The following is a 17,435-nucleotide window of genomic DNA, read 5'->3' on the forward strand; positions in this document are numbered from 1 at the left end:
ACCTCTCATCTATCAAAAGGGAGGACTGTTCACCTATTTTTACCATTTGAGTTTTAGGACACTGTCTCACTAATTTCCATTTGTATCCCATCCGACTCTCTCAGACCCCAGACCACTCCAAACGTCACTCCAAACTTTACAATTTTCATTGTTAACCAAGTGCTGTGCTCCAATTGTGTTCTGCTGTAACAGGACAATAACTTAAGTAGCAGGAATATGCTAACCAAGGGCACGTCTGCATGCCAATACAAAGGTTCTTCCAAGTGATCCTCTGAGCAATAGCCATGATCCAAAAGTGGTCCTCTGAGCAAACAGCCATGTCCATTAGAATCTCAATGCTGACCTGTCTGCAATCAAGTTCCTTTTTCCTATGGGTGCAGGTTATCACACGATGAACACTGCAGCTTTTGCCTGTGCTTTTGTGTCCAAGAGGGAGGCTGGGTGTCAAACCTGCCCCCACCTCTCATATGCTAAAGTCTGGAGTTTCTGGACGGTCTCAACTTGATGGCCCTCACACCCCATTCAAGATGTGGTCTGATTGGTTGTCCTTGTGTATACAGGGAATTGTAATGCATTGTTCTGTGGATTCTTCATCTCCTGAGACCTTCTACCTCAGTTCTCCCTTGTCCTACTGTCCTACTCCTTGCTCACCTCTTGCTTTCTCTCTGATTTACAATGATCATGGTAGAGTAGGTAAGATTTAAAGCTTTCATATTGTAACATGTTTGCCTTGTAATTGATTTCATTCATTTGCAATGTTATTAAATGGGTATTTAATTTAACCGTACTTTGACCATTCTTGCTCTGATTTAACACATAGTCAAATACCTGGAATTCTATTTGTATTGGCATTATTTGGTTCATGCTAATACACTGTTCAGTTTCCCATCTTCCTTTAAACCATAGGGGAATTTGTTTTGGTTGTTTGGACAATATTTAACCCCCTACAGTAGATAAAAATAGAAATTGATCTAAAACACACTGAATTGTTAATTATTTGTAAGAATTTCCTGTTGAAGTAACATATAAAAACAATAAACCACTATGGGGAAGGGATAAGGTCGCCCAATAATCCATAGGTTGAGCTGGTCGACTATGACCGCACTACAACCCATGGGATGTTTAGCAATATACCACACCCTCTCATGGTTTATTGCTTTAGTGAATGTGTGTGAGGGTATGAGTGTCTGAGTGAGTGTGTGCGTGCGTGAGTGTGTATACCTGTGTGAGTGGTGTGAGTGTGTGAGAGTGGACTCACTATCTATGGGTCCTCCGTTGACCAGCCATTGGATGTGGGGTTTAGGGTTTCCATTGGCCCGACACACCAGTCGCCCGTTCTCATCTGGGGACAGCACCAGATTGGTCGGCTTGTCCAGCCAATAGGGAGCAGCTGTGGGAGGGAGATTAGCAATTGTCAATCATTGGTGTGTAAACCTTGAAAAATAAGTGAATCAAGCAAACTGAATGAAAATACCTTTTTCTAAATGATCCTAATCCCCATTAACATACAAATAAATAAAAAACAAAATCCAACAGCCTCAACCTCCCTCTCTTCCTGACCCTTGACCTCTGTGGTGGAAATTTGGAATACAGTTATAATGTTTGTGTTTTATATATGAGGAATGTGTTTTAATGGAAGTCTAAAGTTGGTTAAGAAGCTTGATACAATGAATGTTGAATCAACTCCATTTGGTAGAGATGCCATTTGCAGTTTATGACACCTGGGGAGGATGAGACAGCTGGTCTGGAGACAATGTGGATTCAATTGTATTGTTATTGTTATCTGAGGGAGCAGTTTAACATAGATGAACTGATCAAGCTGCTCTGACCCTTCCTGTTGCATGGGTGATGTTAATTAAATACTTGTTTGAAGATGTCCACACAAAGGACAGTTGACCATTTGACTGGTGAACTCCTGTGGCTTTACTATCTACTGGTTTGGGGAGAGATGCCACATCAAAGAACTGTGGGACACTTGGTATGGAGTCAAACTGTCACTGAGCAGTGCTGACCAATCACAGAGTTTGCTACATTGATGGATTGACCATCAGAAGAACCATTTGATCTAAAGTTTATATAAGGCAGGGTTTTAGGGTTGTTCTTCATCACTCTTGCGAACGACCTATGGCTAGCACCTCCTTCGTTATGACTGATCACAAAGTACTTTGTTAATTCTTAATTTGTACAAGCAAAATAAATTTATTGAAACCGCCATCTCTTGACTGTTCAAATCTACACAGTGCCACTAGAATTTGTCCACTACACCTCTGCCCTGGGCACAGTTTTGCACAGTCTGTAACCACTGGACACCAACAATAACTAAATAATCCCATAATCCCCTTGCAGCCCCCTGCAGTGTGACCCCTGTGTCCTGACCTTTGACTTGGACGTGGATGGAGTGGCTGATACTTCCTATCAGGTTGCTGGCCATGCAGACGTATTCTCCGGCGTCCTCCTCTGATACGCTGGTGATGCGCAGGGTCTTGTTGAAGCTGTCCAGGTGGACCCTCTCGGCTGACAGCTCCCCCCCCTTCTTCAGCCACTTGATGCTGGGGGTCGGCCTGGGAGGATGTGGAAAGAGAGTAATTTTTTTTAAATGTTACGATTTTCACATTGGAGTTCATATAGACTCTTTATTGTGTATTCAATGAGAACAAGGAACCAGGGAAAGTTGATTGAAGGTTGTGAATAAAAGTTAAAAACAGGCATGTGTGTGATTAGGAAGGTTACATGTCTCATAGAGCTTGGCTTGGCACCCGTTTAGCCAAAGTCATAGGTCACCCTTTACTCAGTTCTATATATGACACCGGGCCTCCAACGAGAATGTAAGGGGACAGTAAGGAGACTTGTATGTATTATACATGATGACATCAGGTATGTATGATGAGTTATGATACTGTTTACATCCTTTACAGAGAGAAATGCTGCAACATGTTTTATACTGTACCCGAGAAGGAAGGAATATATGGAAACCAGGGGCAGATCTACCGGGGTGGCAACTGCCACCCTAAAAATAGCCTTGCCACCTCAGCTGCCACCCCAGTTGGCAACTTTGAAAACAAAGAAAAGTTGTGGCTCATTGGACATTTGTGAGAGCGAATTTCTAATATCCCACTGCAAGTGAATGCAGCATTAGACGACTCCAACCACCCTCCCCACTCCGACGACCGAAATTGCTTTCATTTGAACACAAGGAAGGCGCCAACTGACCATAGAAGGCTCCAACTCAAGGAAGCCATCGTCGGCACGGACAGCAGACCACACCGGAGGAATGAGGTGTTAAGCAATTTTCTATTAATGACTAAGAATAATTAGGAGAGACCGTCCAATGGTAATTTCTGGTAGAGAAAGGTGCATATCGCGCGTCCTGATTGCGTTTTCGTCCTGATACGCGCTGGTGGAGGGGGTACATCATGCGTCTGGATAGCGTCCCGGGGGGGGGGGGGGGGGGGGGGGGGGGAGAGAAGCCACCTCCCTGAAATGAGTCTCTGCAGGTTGGGATGTCTGTTAATGTTAATAACGTTAACTCATGAATGCTTTGGGAAAGCAAAGTTAGTTTGAAGTTCGATATTCAACAGATATTCGGACGCCCAGTATTGTTTTATTTTAACCAAGCCAATGCTTTTGGCTGCCTAAACAATGCGTATGTTTAGGGACCATCAACAAACTACATATTTCAAAAGTCAATAGCTTTTCAACAACATGAACTAGGAGCATCAAATTAATGTTAAACTGTTGAAGATGTATGCATTCATGCTGCACAGCCTGTGCTTGTTCATTTTCATCTCAGGTTATTCAAAATTATTTTTTTCTTAAAAATAAATCTTCAAACTTCAATAGCTTTTTGGTCATGGGACCTATAATCCTCAAATTCATTTCAGAGTGTTCACTAACTATGCATACATGTTGCACAGCCTTTAGCTTTTTCATTTTTATCTCACACACTTCTGCCACAGGGTGCCACACCTCAAAATCTCCTGCCACCCTCTTGCCACCCCATGAATATTTTCCTAGATCCGCCCCTGATGGAAACCATATTTGAACTTGTTTACTCGATTGTATAATAGTAACTCTGTAACATACCCATGTCATTCATTTGACCACCAAGCACTAAGCTGTGATGGACTAATGATCCAGGACTGTACGAATAAACATCCAATATACATTTATTTAAGTAAGCTTGTAAGTCCCTCATCAATCAATAGAATGTGTGTGTGTGTGTTTGTGAGGGTGTGGTTTGTGTGAGAGATGTGTGTGTGTGTGTGCGTGCATGTGTCACTCACATGCCTGCTGCGATACACTCTATGAGCAACTTCTCTCCACGCAGTACCATCTTGGAGCTGTCTTTTACCGAGGCTGTTTCTGAGGGGGAGAGGAACTTAGGCATGGACTCTGGAACCCTGCGACCTGGAAGGGGAGAGGACGGGGATTAATACACACACACAAACACTCTACACATACACACAAACACAGTCTAAACAAACACACAAACAAAATTGCACCCTCGGAACACAGATTGAAAGCCCTAAAACAAGGACTGAACAAAATCAGGTTTTCCATCCTGGAACTTGTACAGTACAACCCCCTTCACATGAAGTGTGCTTGTAATTAAGCTCATTCTTATTGGTTGTTGTTGTTTTGTTGTTTAATCTGTAAATATCTGTTGACTGTGAGCCCCCCATAAAGCCTGGCGGGTCTGTGTCTCGTCACAAATCCTCCCTGGGGGCAGCCATTTTAGGAAGCAATAACAACCACAACAGTAATCTCCCAATCTGTATATTTTTTTCTGACCAACAATCTAAACAGAGAGACATATTCTATTGGGACTCACCAAGAGACCCCAGTGACAACAGGCTTCACAACACAGAAACAAACTTCTCTGTGATATTCTTAGATATTCCCCGGCCAGTAAAAACGTTGTCTCTCAACTGCTAATTATGCATTAAGTAACTCAAATGTACTTGGTTAAATGTTTTAAAAAATTACAAATTATACTTCAATGTTTGAAAAATGACTAGTCTACCAATGCTTATACCTTGTATTTTAATCCCTCTATTTTGGACTTGAACATTGTACTTTTAAACAGTTTCAACTCAAACTCAGTAATAGCAAAGCTCCACGGACACAGAATGTCATAACAACAGCTACTCAACAGTCTGGTCCATGCTCAGCTAAACCCTTTATATGCTGGGTTTGTAGTCAGGGAGGTGAGCCAGCAGTATAGCCAGCCATGGCTGCAGGCTGGATAAGTGTGGTGTTAGCATTAGCCTCCTTTGTGACGCAGATCTGTATGGGATTAAAGCATCTGTTAGCGGTTAGCATCTCCCCTGTGAAGCGACGAGCAGGTTATTCTTAGACACAGAGAGAAGAAGATGGTGTCCTCCAGGATTAGTGACAACCGTGACGTAGAACATATGTACGTCACCCCTGGTGATGTGTAGTCATGGTGACACAGCACCCTGACAACCTGGGTCCATGGTTCTTGAGAGAAAGCCACATTAGAATGCATTGCAGCCACATTAGAATGCATTGCATTAGAATGCATTTGGCTGTCTGTCTGTCTGTCTGTGTGTGTGTGTGTGTCTGTGTGTGTGTGTACAAGCACCAAGCATGTGTCAGTCAGCATGGTTCCTCCCAACTATTAATGAATAAAAAATTGTAGTCAAAAAAATGACTAAATGCATCATGAATTCTAAAGCGACACATGAATATTCAAATCCCTGGTTACTCCAGAGCCCTGGGCCCCCCTCTCATCAGTAGCTACTCCCACTTAGGGTCTCAAACTTAGGGCCCCATCCCTCTTAGACACACGTCCTCCTCAGAGCTCTAAATCCTATCCCTCCCAGGAACAACATGTTCTTAGGGCTCTAAACCCCATCCCTCCTAGACATATCTCATCCCCAGGGCTCTAAACCCCATCCCTCCTAGACACATATCCTTAGGGCACAAAACCCCATCCCTCCTAGACACATGTCCCCAGGGCTCTAAACCCCATCCCTCCTAGACACAACATGTCCCCAGGGCTCTAAACCCCATCCCTCCTAGACACAACATGTCCTCAGGACTCTAAACCCCATCCCCCCTAGACACAACATGTCCTCAGGACTCTAAACTCCATCCCTCCTAGACATAACATGTCCTTGGGGTCTAAACTCCATCCCTCCTAGACATAACATGTCCTCAGAGCTCTAAACCCCATGTCGGTCCTCTACGAAATCTGTACCGCCTGGTTTGGGGTTTATGTGCATTAGGTTGAATGGGTATGTGTGCTTGTGACAGACCTTGTGTTTGAGTGTCCTCTGTCTTCCAGACTCTTGAGGAAGAGTTAGGGGCTCCAGGGAGACAGAACTAAAGTACCAAAGTGTCACCTCTTCCTATTGAGGAGGACTGAAAGTCTGGAGTTGAGGACCAAGCTGGAGAGTTCATCTGCTAGCTTACTGCAGTATCAATGTTTACTTAGACTTAAGGAAGGAAAACCTCAGCAAAGAGCAGCTAAATGACATTGTAAATATACAGACTGTCACATTCAGTCTGTATATTTGTTCACATTTAAACTCAAATAAAGTAAAGGTTAGTATGTGAATGTATGTATAAATGTATGTACAAAACACTGAAATTCACCTAAAATAGTTCTATGAACTAGTGAGAGGGTGCTTAGCCATTCTGGTTTAGTGACTAAGGTTACCAGCGGTGAGAGGGTTGAGTGGGTTGCTGTGTTAAGACGCACACGGGTGAGACAGGAAGTGGACCTGTCTCCACAGAAAGTGGGTGCGACTCACCACCGTAGGGGTCAGTGACGTTGACAGAAGTTGTCTCGTTATACAGCTCCACTGGAAGTAGAGGTACACAACGACAGGTGACCATGCGGTGTACACACACACTCCACACCACACACACTGTATATGTGCACATATATGTGAGAAATAAACGGTTTTATGGACACACACACTCCAATGTCTATAATAATAATAATTCATTTTTTTATAGCGCTTTTCTAAATACCCAAAGTCGCTTTACAAGTGTGAAGACAAGCGAAACAAGACAACAGTAAAATATAAAGACAAAGGATTGAACAAAACAGACAAACAGAAAATTATAAAGAAAAACTAACATATAAGTCTAATAGTGGAGGGGAGGGAGCAGAGGATGTTCAGGTGAAGGCGAGGTTGAAAAGGTGGGTTTTGAGGGATTGTTTAAATAGTGCTATGTTGGGAGCCAGACGGATAGGGAGGTCATTCCAGAGGGAGGGTGCAGCAGCAGAGAAGTCCCTGTCAGCCCAGGTCCGGTGCTTAGTCCTGATGGTTTTAAGAGTGTTCGCGCCGGCGGACCTGAGGCAACGGTCGTGGAGGTCAGAAAGGTAGGAAGGGGCCAGGTTATTTAGGGCTTTGAAGGTCAGAAAGTTAGGAAGGGGCCAGGTTATTTAGGGCTTTGAAGGTGGTGAGTAGTATTTTGAAGTTAATCCTGTGTTTGACCGGGAGCCAGTGGAGGTTTCGGAGGACGGGGGTGATGTGTTCATAGCGGCGGGTGGCGGTGAGCAGACGAGCGGCAGAGTTATGGAAATATTGGAGTGGACAGTGTTTGGAGAGCCATATAGGATGCTGTTGCAGTAGTCCAGTCTGGAGGTTATGAGGGCATGAATTAGAGTTTGGGTGGTGGCAAAGGACAGAGAGGGCTGGAGGCGTGCAATGTTCTTGAGGTGGAAGAAGGCGGTTTTGGTGATGTGATTGGCGTGGGGTAAGAAAGAGAGGGTGGGATTTAAGATGATACCAAGGTTACGGACCTGGGTGGAGGGGGTGATGGTGGAGGGGGTGACGGTGGAGCCTATGCATTTACCCTCCACTCTCTATACATTTACAGTCCAATATCTATGCGTTTATGGTACAAAGGGGGCTGAAAGACATCCAGTCCAGTTCCCTGAAGAGAACCAGACTTGATGGTAGGACTGTTGGCTGAACGAGAACACACAAGCAGAGAACGCAGGTCCTGAACCAACTTGTCGTGTCTCCATGCCACCTCTAGATGGGGACATTTCATATAAAAATAAATTTCATATGAAAAAGGTTAATTTATGTTCAGAGAACTCAAAGAACTTGAGTTGAATTTGTTGTCTATTTCCTGGACGTAACTGTGTGTGTGTGTCTGTGTGTTCTCTAGATACTCACTGGTTTGTACTTTGAGTGTGAAGGGATTTTTCTGCTGGATGGTGTGTGTGAAGAGGAAGCGAGCGTTGCAGCTGTAGTCTGTGTGTCCGTCTTTAGCCAGCACATTGGAGAAATACAGGTCCCCGTTCAGACCCATGGACACACGACGATCCTGGGATATAGGCATCATGGCTGGAGGAGGGAAGTAGAAGGAGAGAGGGCGAGGGAAATATTAACCACTTTCATGGTTCGTAGTTAGTTCAGAGTATCAGAAAAGTTTGAGTAAAACATCTATAAAAAGGCAGTAAAAGCTTTTAAAAGAGCAATGACCACAATAATGTGTCACTGGATGTGTCCACAATACCGAGATGGGCTGCAGGCATTTCACATGGTGAATGTATATATAACTGTAATATGAATAGTGCCTATTTATCTCTAGTTCTAGTACTGAGGTTGTAACTCTGGCTTGCTGTACACTCTCCTGAAGTTAAACACTGAGACTAGCCACTTTGGAGAAGAGGTTTGTTAACCCGCAACATGCCACCATCCTCCAGACAGACATTGCACACCCATGTAACCATGGCGATGGCATACACTGTATGGTTGTCAGCTCATCGTGGCGATGCCCTGCAGGATCAATCAGCCGGCAGACCACTGGCGTGATGTGTTAACGTGTGATAGGCATGACGCGTGTGTGTAGGCAACATGTGCTCTCAGCTAAAATCAGAGATGATGATGAGTGTGTTGCAGATGAGAGTAGGGGCTGTGGAGTATGGCTTTAACACTCTAAAGAGCAACACCAGCTTGGTTTGTTTCAGGTAATATTTTCCCTTCTTGTTGAAGAGTTGATGTGTTCCCTCATTATCATGGTTAACAGTGCAATACTTGTAATATATGCTATACCTAACTGCATAACAAGCCATGTCATTCACATAACATTAACCCCTAAATAGTGTAGCAAACTAGCATCCTAGACTAAAAAGTACACTTTTCCAATGTTGGCCACGGCATGAAAAGCAAAAAGACGTTCATTGCCTCTTGAATATTTGAGCATTAACATCAGGCTGAGGCATGTGTCATTTCCACTTCTCGTAGCGTGTTCGTTTGAGTGAGTGGAGGAATGACAGCGTCAGCTTCTAAAGGACATCCCAGACTGGCCTCTCTCTAAGATGGCTGCTGACAGCACTTGGGTTCTGCCCTCTCAGCTCTTTACCTGGTGCAGAGCAGCACACACAAACATTGAGCACATGAGCTCAGCAGTAACACACACCACTCAGGAAGAGCAGAAGTGAAGGACAGAGAAGGGAGAGATGAGAGAGAAAAGGGAGCGAAGAGAGAGGATAGAGAATAGAGAGATAAGGGATAGAAGGACAGAGAAGGGAGAGATGAGAGAGAGAAGGGAGAGGAATGAGAGAAGTACAGAGAAGATAGAAGGACGGAGAACAGACAGAAGTGAGAGAAGAGACAAGAGAAGGGAGAGGAGAAAAGAGAGGAAAGAAGGACAGAGGGAGGACATGGAACAGGATGAAAGTAAACAGTTTGAATGGTTTCTAAAGAGAATCAAAGTATGTGGATGAGAATGGTAAAGAGTAAAGAGTGAATGGAGAGACAGATGCAGTCTCAGCAGAAGACAGTGTGAAAAGAGATATAGCTAAATGTGTGTGTGTTTGATAGAAAGATAATAACGAGAAAGGTGCCATAAAGATATGTGTGTTTGCGGATATTGTATGTACTTCAGTTTGTGTGTGTCTGTGTGTGTGTGGATTCATTTAACTACCCTTGTGAAGACCAGAAGTCCTCACAAGGATATAATACTAATAATACATTTAACTTGTAGGGACATTTTCTGTTATTTCTAAGGAGTATTAGGGGGTTGACTTAGTGATAAGGGGTTAGAATTACAATAAAGTGGAATTACATTATGATTTGGGGATGGAGCCAGGGTTCGATTTAGGATTAGCTTTGCACGGTAAGGCTAAGGTTTGGTTTAGGCTTAGGGGTTAGGGAAAACAGGATTTTGAATGGGACTGAATTGACAGTCCCTACAAGTATAAATGTTGTGTGAGTCTGTGTGTGTGGTCTTTTTTAACTACCCTTGTGGAGACCGGAAGGAAATTAAGACAAAATGACCATGTGGGATATTTACTTGGGCCCCACAACTTCAAATGTTATTTCTAGGGTTTTTCAGGGGGTTAAGGGGTAGGCTTAGAGTTTGTATTAGAATTTGAGTTTGTATTAGAATTACATTAAGGGTTAAGGTTGGGGTTAGGGGTTAGGGATGACACAACTTTGAGTAGTAGTAAATTGTCAGCCCTCACTAGGATAGTAAAACAATCCTGTGTGTGTGTGACTCACAGCTGTTCATCCAGAAGGTTAGTGGCGGGGGCAGTCCTGGAGGGGGGTTGCAGGCCAGGACCAGGGGAGAGCCCTCAGAGACCACCACGGGGTCCAGAACCTCCTTAGGCCACAAGGGAGACTCTGGGAGGGGACACAGTCACTTCCTATTAGGACAGAAATATACTCTTCACTGGTTAAATTATGTGTTTTTACTTTTATTCTATGTGGAACCTCTATGGATTTGCCATTGACTGTGTGTTTTTGTGTGCATGCGTTTGTGTGTGTGACTGTGCCTGAGTGTTTTTGTGTTCATGTGGCTCCTTACTGGACACGCGTAGTAGGATCTTATTAGACAGCGCATTGCCGAGCTCATTGGAGGCAAAGCACTGGTACTCGCCCTCGTAGTCCTCCGGTCGCCCGCCGCTGCGGAAGCCGATCTCCAGCGTCCCCGAGCGCTTCCGCATACTCACCCGTGGGTCCTTCATTACGTTGAAAAACTTCCCATTCCGTCTCCAGGAGAACCTGGAAGCATACGGAAACATGAGGTGATTTGAGGAGCTGACAAGCTGGATGGGCCCTGTGCTGTGTATTACTGTAGACTGGGTGCATTCACCCATCAGAGATGATCTCAGCTGACTTCCTGGCAGCTAGAACAACATCATCATCACGCCTCTCTTTCAACCTTTGCAAAAACCTTTTATATAGAAAGTAGGTCATACGGCACACTCCTGCAACAGCTTTTATACCTGATAAATAACTTCACATAATAGTCATACAAGTCATACAAACAACATTGTAAAGAAGCAGAGACCCATAGTCACAGGGCGCTACCAGGTGCTACCACCGAGCTGTTGAGTTGATGTTCTTAATGGATATGAATAAAACTGTCAGCAGTGAAAGTCCCAGGAAGTATCATCCATCCGTGGTTAGGCTTACAGTGGGCCCATTAGCAGCTTCCCCAAACAATCCGTTTTGTTAGATTATTTTATGAATGCACGTATATCACAGCTTTTATGTGTGTGTGTGGGGGGTTTCAATGAGTATGTGTGTGTAATGTGTGTATGTGTGTGTCCGTGTGTGTGTTTGTGTGAGTATGGGGGGGATTTACAATGTTTGTTACCTTCCTGTTTACGAAACACTGTTTGGAGTAAAGTGAGTTCTTTGAGTCCTCTCTCTCATTCTATCTAACCCTCTTCTCCACTCTCTCTCTTACACTTCCCCCCACCCCTTCTATCACTCCTCTCTTGCTCTCTCTCTCTCTCTCTCTCTCTCTCTCTCTTTCTTACACTACCCCCACCCTTCTACCTCTCTGTCGATTCCTAGCCATGAAACTGAAGCTAGCACAAAGGGCCTCTGTGAGAATATGTGTGTGTGTTTGTGTGGGTCAGAGAGAGAGAGAGAGAGAGAGAGAGAGAGAAAGAGAGAGAGAGAGAGAGAGAGAGAGAGAGAGAGAGAGAGAGAGAGAGAGAGAGAGAGAGAGAGAGAGAAAAAGAGAGAGAAATAGGAGACTGACAGTGAGAGAAAGAGAGAGAGAATGAGAGATGTAGAGAGAAGGAGAAAGAGATACTGATAGGGAGTGAATGAGTGAACAATCTCTCTGCTTGAACATTTCATGAATAGTCAACTGGGCACATTATTCTAGCATAATGACTTTCCTGGGAAGGGGACCCATATGTGTGTGTGTGTTTGTGTGTAGTACACAAGAACATATCTGTGTTTGTGTGTGTTAGAGCTTGGGAACTGTACATATGTAGTTTGTGTCTGTGTGTGAGGGTGTGTGCGTGTTTGTTATGTAAACCCTCAGTCTGCCTCCAAACCAGTGTATGTGAATGTGTGTGCGTATGTGTGTGCCTGTGTGCACGTCCAAGCTTGGTGGTCCATATTGTGCTATGTGATGCATTGAAGACTTTAGAGGCATGGCAGAGGAAAGGATTGGGCACAGACAGACAGACATACAGACATACAGACTGGCATACTAGACAGACTGGCATACTAGACACTGCAGAGGGGTACTGTTAAACACTGCAGAGGGCTAGGGGGTAAAACAAATGTCTGGTACAGAGGTCAGGGGAGTTTTTCGTGCCACCAGCACTAATGACCATCACCTCTCATGACTGTCACTGTCAAAAAGATGGAGGGAAGGAGAGAGGGAGAGAGAGAGGGAGGGAGATGTAGGGAGGGAGGGAGAGAGAGGGAGAGATAGGGAGGAAGATATATGGATTCATATACATATACATATATATATACGTATATACATTCATATACATTCCATATATATGAGAGAGAAAGAAAAACAGAAAGATTGAGGGAGGGAGAGATGGGAGCGAGAGAGAGGGTGGAGTGCAAACAGAGACAAAGGGAGGAGTATGGTGAAAACAGCACTGCGTGATGAGAGAGAGGGAGAGAGAAGGGTGTAAAAACAGAAAGAGCTAGTGCATGCAGAGAGAGGGAGAGAGATGGAGTGAGAGACAAAGAGGGAGAAAGAGTTTGAGATGCAGGCGTAGAACAGGAAAAAGAGAAAGACAGAAAGTGACAGAGACAAAAAGTGAAAGGACAGAATAAGCAAGCACAAAGAAAACAGACAGCTGAGAGAGAGACAGAGAGAGGGAGGGAGAGAGAGGGAGAGAGAGACATAGAGAGGGTGAGACAGAGAGAAAGAGAAAGAGGGAGGCAAATGGAATGTGAGAGACAAATGATACAGACAAAGAGGGAGAAGGCGGTAGAGAGAGAGAGAGTGTAACAAGGATGGGCAGAATGGACTGAAACACAAAGGGGTTGAGTGAGGTATGGAGTCATTAATAGTGAAGAGATGGATGAGACATGGATGTAGGGATTAGACTAGAGGATTGTGCGCGCACGTATAAAGGCATGCAAGTATATGTTTGTGGTTGTGTTGTTGCCTGAAACCTATGAGAGGCCGTCTAGGGCGAAACTCCTGAAAAACTTGCTCCTCCACATGCACTCATCAGCTGTTCTTTAGCACTGTTGTACTGATATCATGCCAAAATGAGTAATTTTCATTTGTAATTTATTAATTTAGAAGAGAGAGAGGTGGGGGGAGAGAGCGAGAAGGAAGGGGAGAGAGAGAGAGAAGAGGGGAGGGGAGAGAGAAGAAGGGAGGGGAGAGAGAGAAGGGGGGAGAGAGAGAAGGGGGGAGAGAGAGAGAAGGGGGGAGAGAGCGAGAAGAGGGGAGAGAGAGAGAGAAGAGGGGAGAGAGAGAGAAGAAGGGAGGGGAGAGAGACAGAAGGGGGGAAAGAGAGACAGAAGGGGGGAGAGAGAGAGAGAAGGGAGGGGAGAGAGAGGGAAGGGAGGGGAGAGAGAGAGAGAGAAGGGGGAGAGAGAGAGAAGGGGGGGAGAGAGAGAGAGAAGAGGGGAGAGAGAGAGAGAGAGAGAGAGAGAGAGAGAGAGAGAGAGAGAGAGAGAGAGAGAGAGAGAGAGAGAGAGAGAGAGAGAGAGAGAGAGAGAGAGAAGGGAGGGGAGAGAGACAGAAGGTGGGAGAGGAGATGATTTTCAGTGCGCCTGGAAGTTTTTTTTGCACAGATCGAATTCTAGAAGTTTCAAGTTTTCAAGTTTCAAGTTTTTTATTGTCAGTCAATCAAGTCTGGATTGATTAATGATTAAATATTTAGGAAAATCCATGAATGGATCGTCCTATGCACCTGACAATAAAAAACTTGAAACTTGAAAACTTGAAACTCCTAGAATTCGATCTGTGCGAAAACTTCCAGGGGCACTGAAAATCGTCTCCTCTCCCACCTTCTGTCTCTCTCCCCTCCCTTGTTCTCTCTCTCTCCCCTCTTCTTGCTCTCTCCCCTCCCTTCCCTCTCTCTCCCCCCTTCTCTCTCTCCCCCCACCTCTCTCTCTTCTAAATTAATAAATTACAAATGAAAATTTCAAATTTTAATGTGTTAATTCTAGATGTATTGGCATGATATCAGTACAACAGTGCTAAAGAACAGCTGATGAGTGCATGTGTATGAGTGTTTCATGGGGTAGCACAAGTGATGAGTGCGTGTGGAGGAGCAAGTTTTTCAGGAGTTTCGCCCTAGACGGCCTCTCATAGAAAACCAATGGCCTGAAAGTGTGTGCATTTGACTATGCATGCTGGTGTGTGCATATGTATACGTGTGCGTGTAAGTGTGTGTGTGTGGGTATGTGTGTGGGTCCGTGTGAGTGTAGCCAACTCACATTGGTACGGGGTTGCCCTTGGCTTCGCACTCAATAATGATGTTATCTCTGGGGTCCACAATGTAGTCCTTCTGTGACTGTCTCATAATGGTGGGGGGCTGCTTCACTGTTGGGGGGGAGAGAGAGAGAGAGAACATCAGTCCTGCATTTGTAAGCATTTCAACCCCGTCCAGCCGATCATCCACACCCATACTTTAAGTGTTTGTAGTGAACTGGGAATGCACACCAAACTCACAAATACAAAATATTGTGAAAATGATTGGATCATATGTAGCCCCTCCTGTCCTCCCTTTCTCCTTCCCTCTCTAAACCCGCACTCCATTGTCTAGCTGAACGTACTTCCAACTAATCTATGTGTGTATGTGCGTGTGTCTCAATAAAGAGCTTCAAAAGTCTAATGGGTATAAGACGAAAGACAAAGGCGGGAGAAAGGGGAGGAGAGCGAGGGGGAGGGAGAGGAAGAGAAGGGAGAGCGAGAGGGGAGAGATGAGGGGAAGAGATAGGTGCGAGAGGGGAAGAGAGAGAGAGAGAGAGAGAGAGAGAGAGAGAGAGAGAGAGAGAGAGAGAGAGAGAGAGAGAGAGAGAGAGAGAGAGGGAGGGAGAGCGGGAGGGCGGGCGGGCGGGAGGGCGGGAGGGAGGGAGGAAGGGAGGGAGAAAAAGAGGGGTGAGGTGAAATCTGTGTTTAGAAAAATGTTTTGAACTACATATTTTTCTACGAAGTCATGTACAGTACATAAGTCATATGACACACACATGCAGACAATGCACTTCCCTCCCCACACACTCACACACACACTTCATGAAACAGTACTGTGTTGACACACTTACAGTCTTGCTGGATCTTGGCTGTTAGTCCAGTGACGGCAGGGATGAGGCAGAGCAGCAGTGTTGTTAGAGCACATATTAGAGGGTTCTACACATGGTTCAACACCTGCTTCTATATATGGTTATATACTGTATTACAAGAGTTACACACAATCACTATGTTACACTAAAGTCATGAAGCCTGACAATATATTAATCTTATCAGACATGGCATGTTAGTTAAGAACAGGTGTTTGTTCTGTGGGGAAATTATTTTCAAGGAATAACAGAAAGAGCAGAACTTACCTGTGAATCCAAACATGGGACCAGGGTTCAGGGAGGGAAGGAGACCAGGGTTCAGGGTGGAAAGGAGATCGGGGTTCAGGGTGGGAAGGAGAGAAAAAAGTTACAAAATGGTTAAAAGCTGAGTGAACTCCCAAGCCTAGCCAGTATTAACATTTCCCTCCCTCCCTCCTACCCCCTCATCCCTCCCTCCCTCACCCCCCCTCTTCCCTTTCATCTCAACCCAAAAAGATTAACATAAACTTGTAAAGCGTGAGATTCTTTTTGACTAGTGTGATACAGAGAGCTGTGACAAATAAAGAAATCTTTAAAAAGGCTGTAGATTCCGTGGGTTGTAGTAGGACTGAAACTGCAGTACAAATTGCTGTGTTGACAAGGGTCTACAAGTTGCCATTTATAGACCCTGATCTGACATTGGCCGGGTTTCCCAGATTCGATCGTTCTTAAGGACTTAAGAAGGCTCTTAGGAAGGGTTCGGCTAAGAAGGAGCGCTAAGATAGGGGTGTTTCCCAGACGCGTTCTTAACTGCCTTCTTAAGATCCCGCCAAAGAAGCTTCTTAAGAAGCTCTTAGAGGGAGCTGCCCACCGCCGTGGTGCTGAAACTAAGTCAATCGATGCCAGGTAAATCGATCACCCACCACTTTATCAGCGCATAAATCACACACAACACCCTGTTTCTCTTCTTTTTTTTAAATACACTTCTTTTCCTTTTCAACCATGTGTTCTGTGGATCATTTTGCGTCATTTCCTAGCTTTCAAGCCCTATAGCCTACATGATAGTTGGTATGGGTTGTGTGATGGTAGTGGGTTTAATGTTGGGAGTAGGGGGGTGGCACCCTATGTTGAAGGCAGCGTAATGTTTCCTCCCAATCCAGCACGGATCCACCAGGGAGGGATTGTGGATTGGGATCAGTGTGCCATCCACGACACCAATCACCCGGGGGATCCCAGCCATGGCATGAAATCCACGGTGGACCTGGCGGACCTCGTCCCGTATGGTGGGCATTCTGATGTGTGTCCGGGCATGGCGCAGGAGGATCGGTGTCACGGCTGCCACACTCCGTGAAACCGATGCCTTGCTGAGGCCGGTGCCGTCCCCAACCACCTCCAGGAAGCTCCCCACTGCGTAAAAACGCAGCGCGGCCAGGAGCTGCACCTGACGAGGCGTTGGATCTCCACACGGGGAAGCCGGTACTTGGACTGGACAGCCCGGTCCGACAGCACATTCAGTGGGGAGAAGTGCTGACGCACATAGGCATTTATATAAACTGTCTGGCTTCGCGCACGGCGACGCTGTTGATTAGCAGCGAGAATATGCTGTATTGCAGCCATGGTGTCTCACACGCGTGGACTTCAGCAACGCCTTTATATAGACTAGCAGGTGGAGCCTCTCTTGATGAGGTTCCAGCCGAGTTCAATTACACCTGTCAGTTTCCCTGATATCTGTGAAATACCACAGGGTTGTTGATGTTTTTATAGCTAATGTAAACTCATATGCATATGCCGAATGTGTGTGGAAACGTAATGAGTGATAGTAATGATGATTCATTTTATTTATGTGCTACAGGAACACATGGGCAATTATTTATTTTTATATCTTTATTTTTCTTCTTATGCTATTATTTTTCTTGTTCTGCAGCTGTGGGCGCACATTTATCATCA

General features: G+C 45.0%; 2 protein-coding genes across 2 annotated transcripts in view; one reads left to right on the plus strand and one right to left on the minus strand.

Moving 5' to 3' along the window:
• The window catches only part of LOC134017173 (protein phosphatase 1 regulatory subunit 15B), a 598,478-nt gene that overhangs the window by 377,442 nt on the left and 203,601 nt on the right, over positions 1–17,435 (plus strand). The gene's annotated exons all lie outside the window — the stretch shown is intronic.
• The window catches only part of nfasca (neurofascin homolog (chicken) a), an 87,322-nt gene that overhangs the window by 33,537 nt on the left and 36,350 nt on the right, over positions 1–17,435 (minus strand). The window contains exons 4-12 of the mRNA XM_062456269.1: positions 15,495–15,512; positions 14,667–14,772; positions 10,804–11,000; positions 10,497–10,619; positions 8,163–8,333; positions 6,780–6,830; positions 4,284–4,407; positions 2,377–2,561; positions 1,259–1,390 (exon numbers count right to left, since the gene is read on the minus strand). Coding sequence (XP_062312253.1) covers positions 1,259–1,390; positions 2,377–2,561; positions 4,284–4,407; positions 6,780–6,830; positions 8,163–8,333; positions 10,497–10,619; positions 10,804–11,000; positions 14,667–14,772; positions 15,495–15,512 — 1,107 coding nt within the window. The remainder of the gene's footprint in view (positions 1–1,258; positions 1,391–2,376; positions 2,562–4,283; positions 4,408–6,779; positions 6,831–8,162; positions 8,334–10,496; positions 10,620–10,803; positions 11,001–14,666; positions 14,773–15,494; positions 15,513–17,435) is intronic.

This window comes from Osmerus eperlanus, chromosome 1 (assembly GCF_963692335.1).
Source record: "Osmerus eperlanus chromosome 1, fOsmEpe2.1, whole genome shotgun sequence".
In the NCBI taxonomy this organism is placed as follows: Eukaryota; Metazoa; Chordata; class Actinopteri; order Osmeriformes; family Osmeridae; genus Osmerus; species Osmerus eperlanus.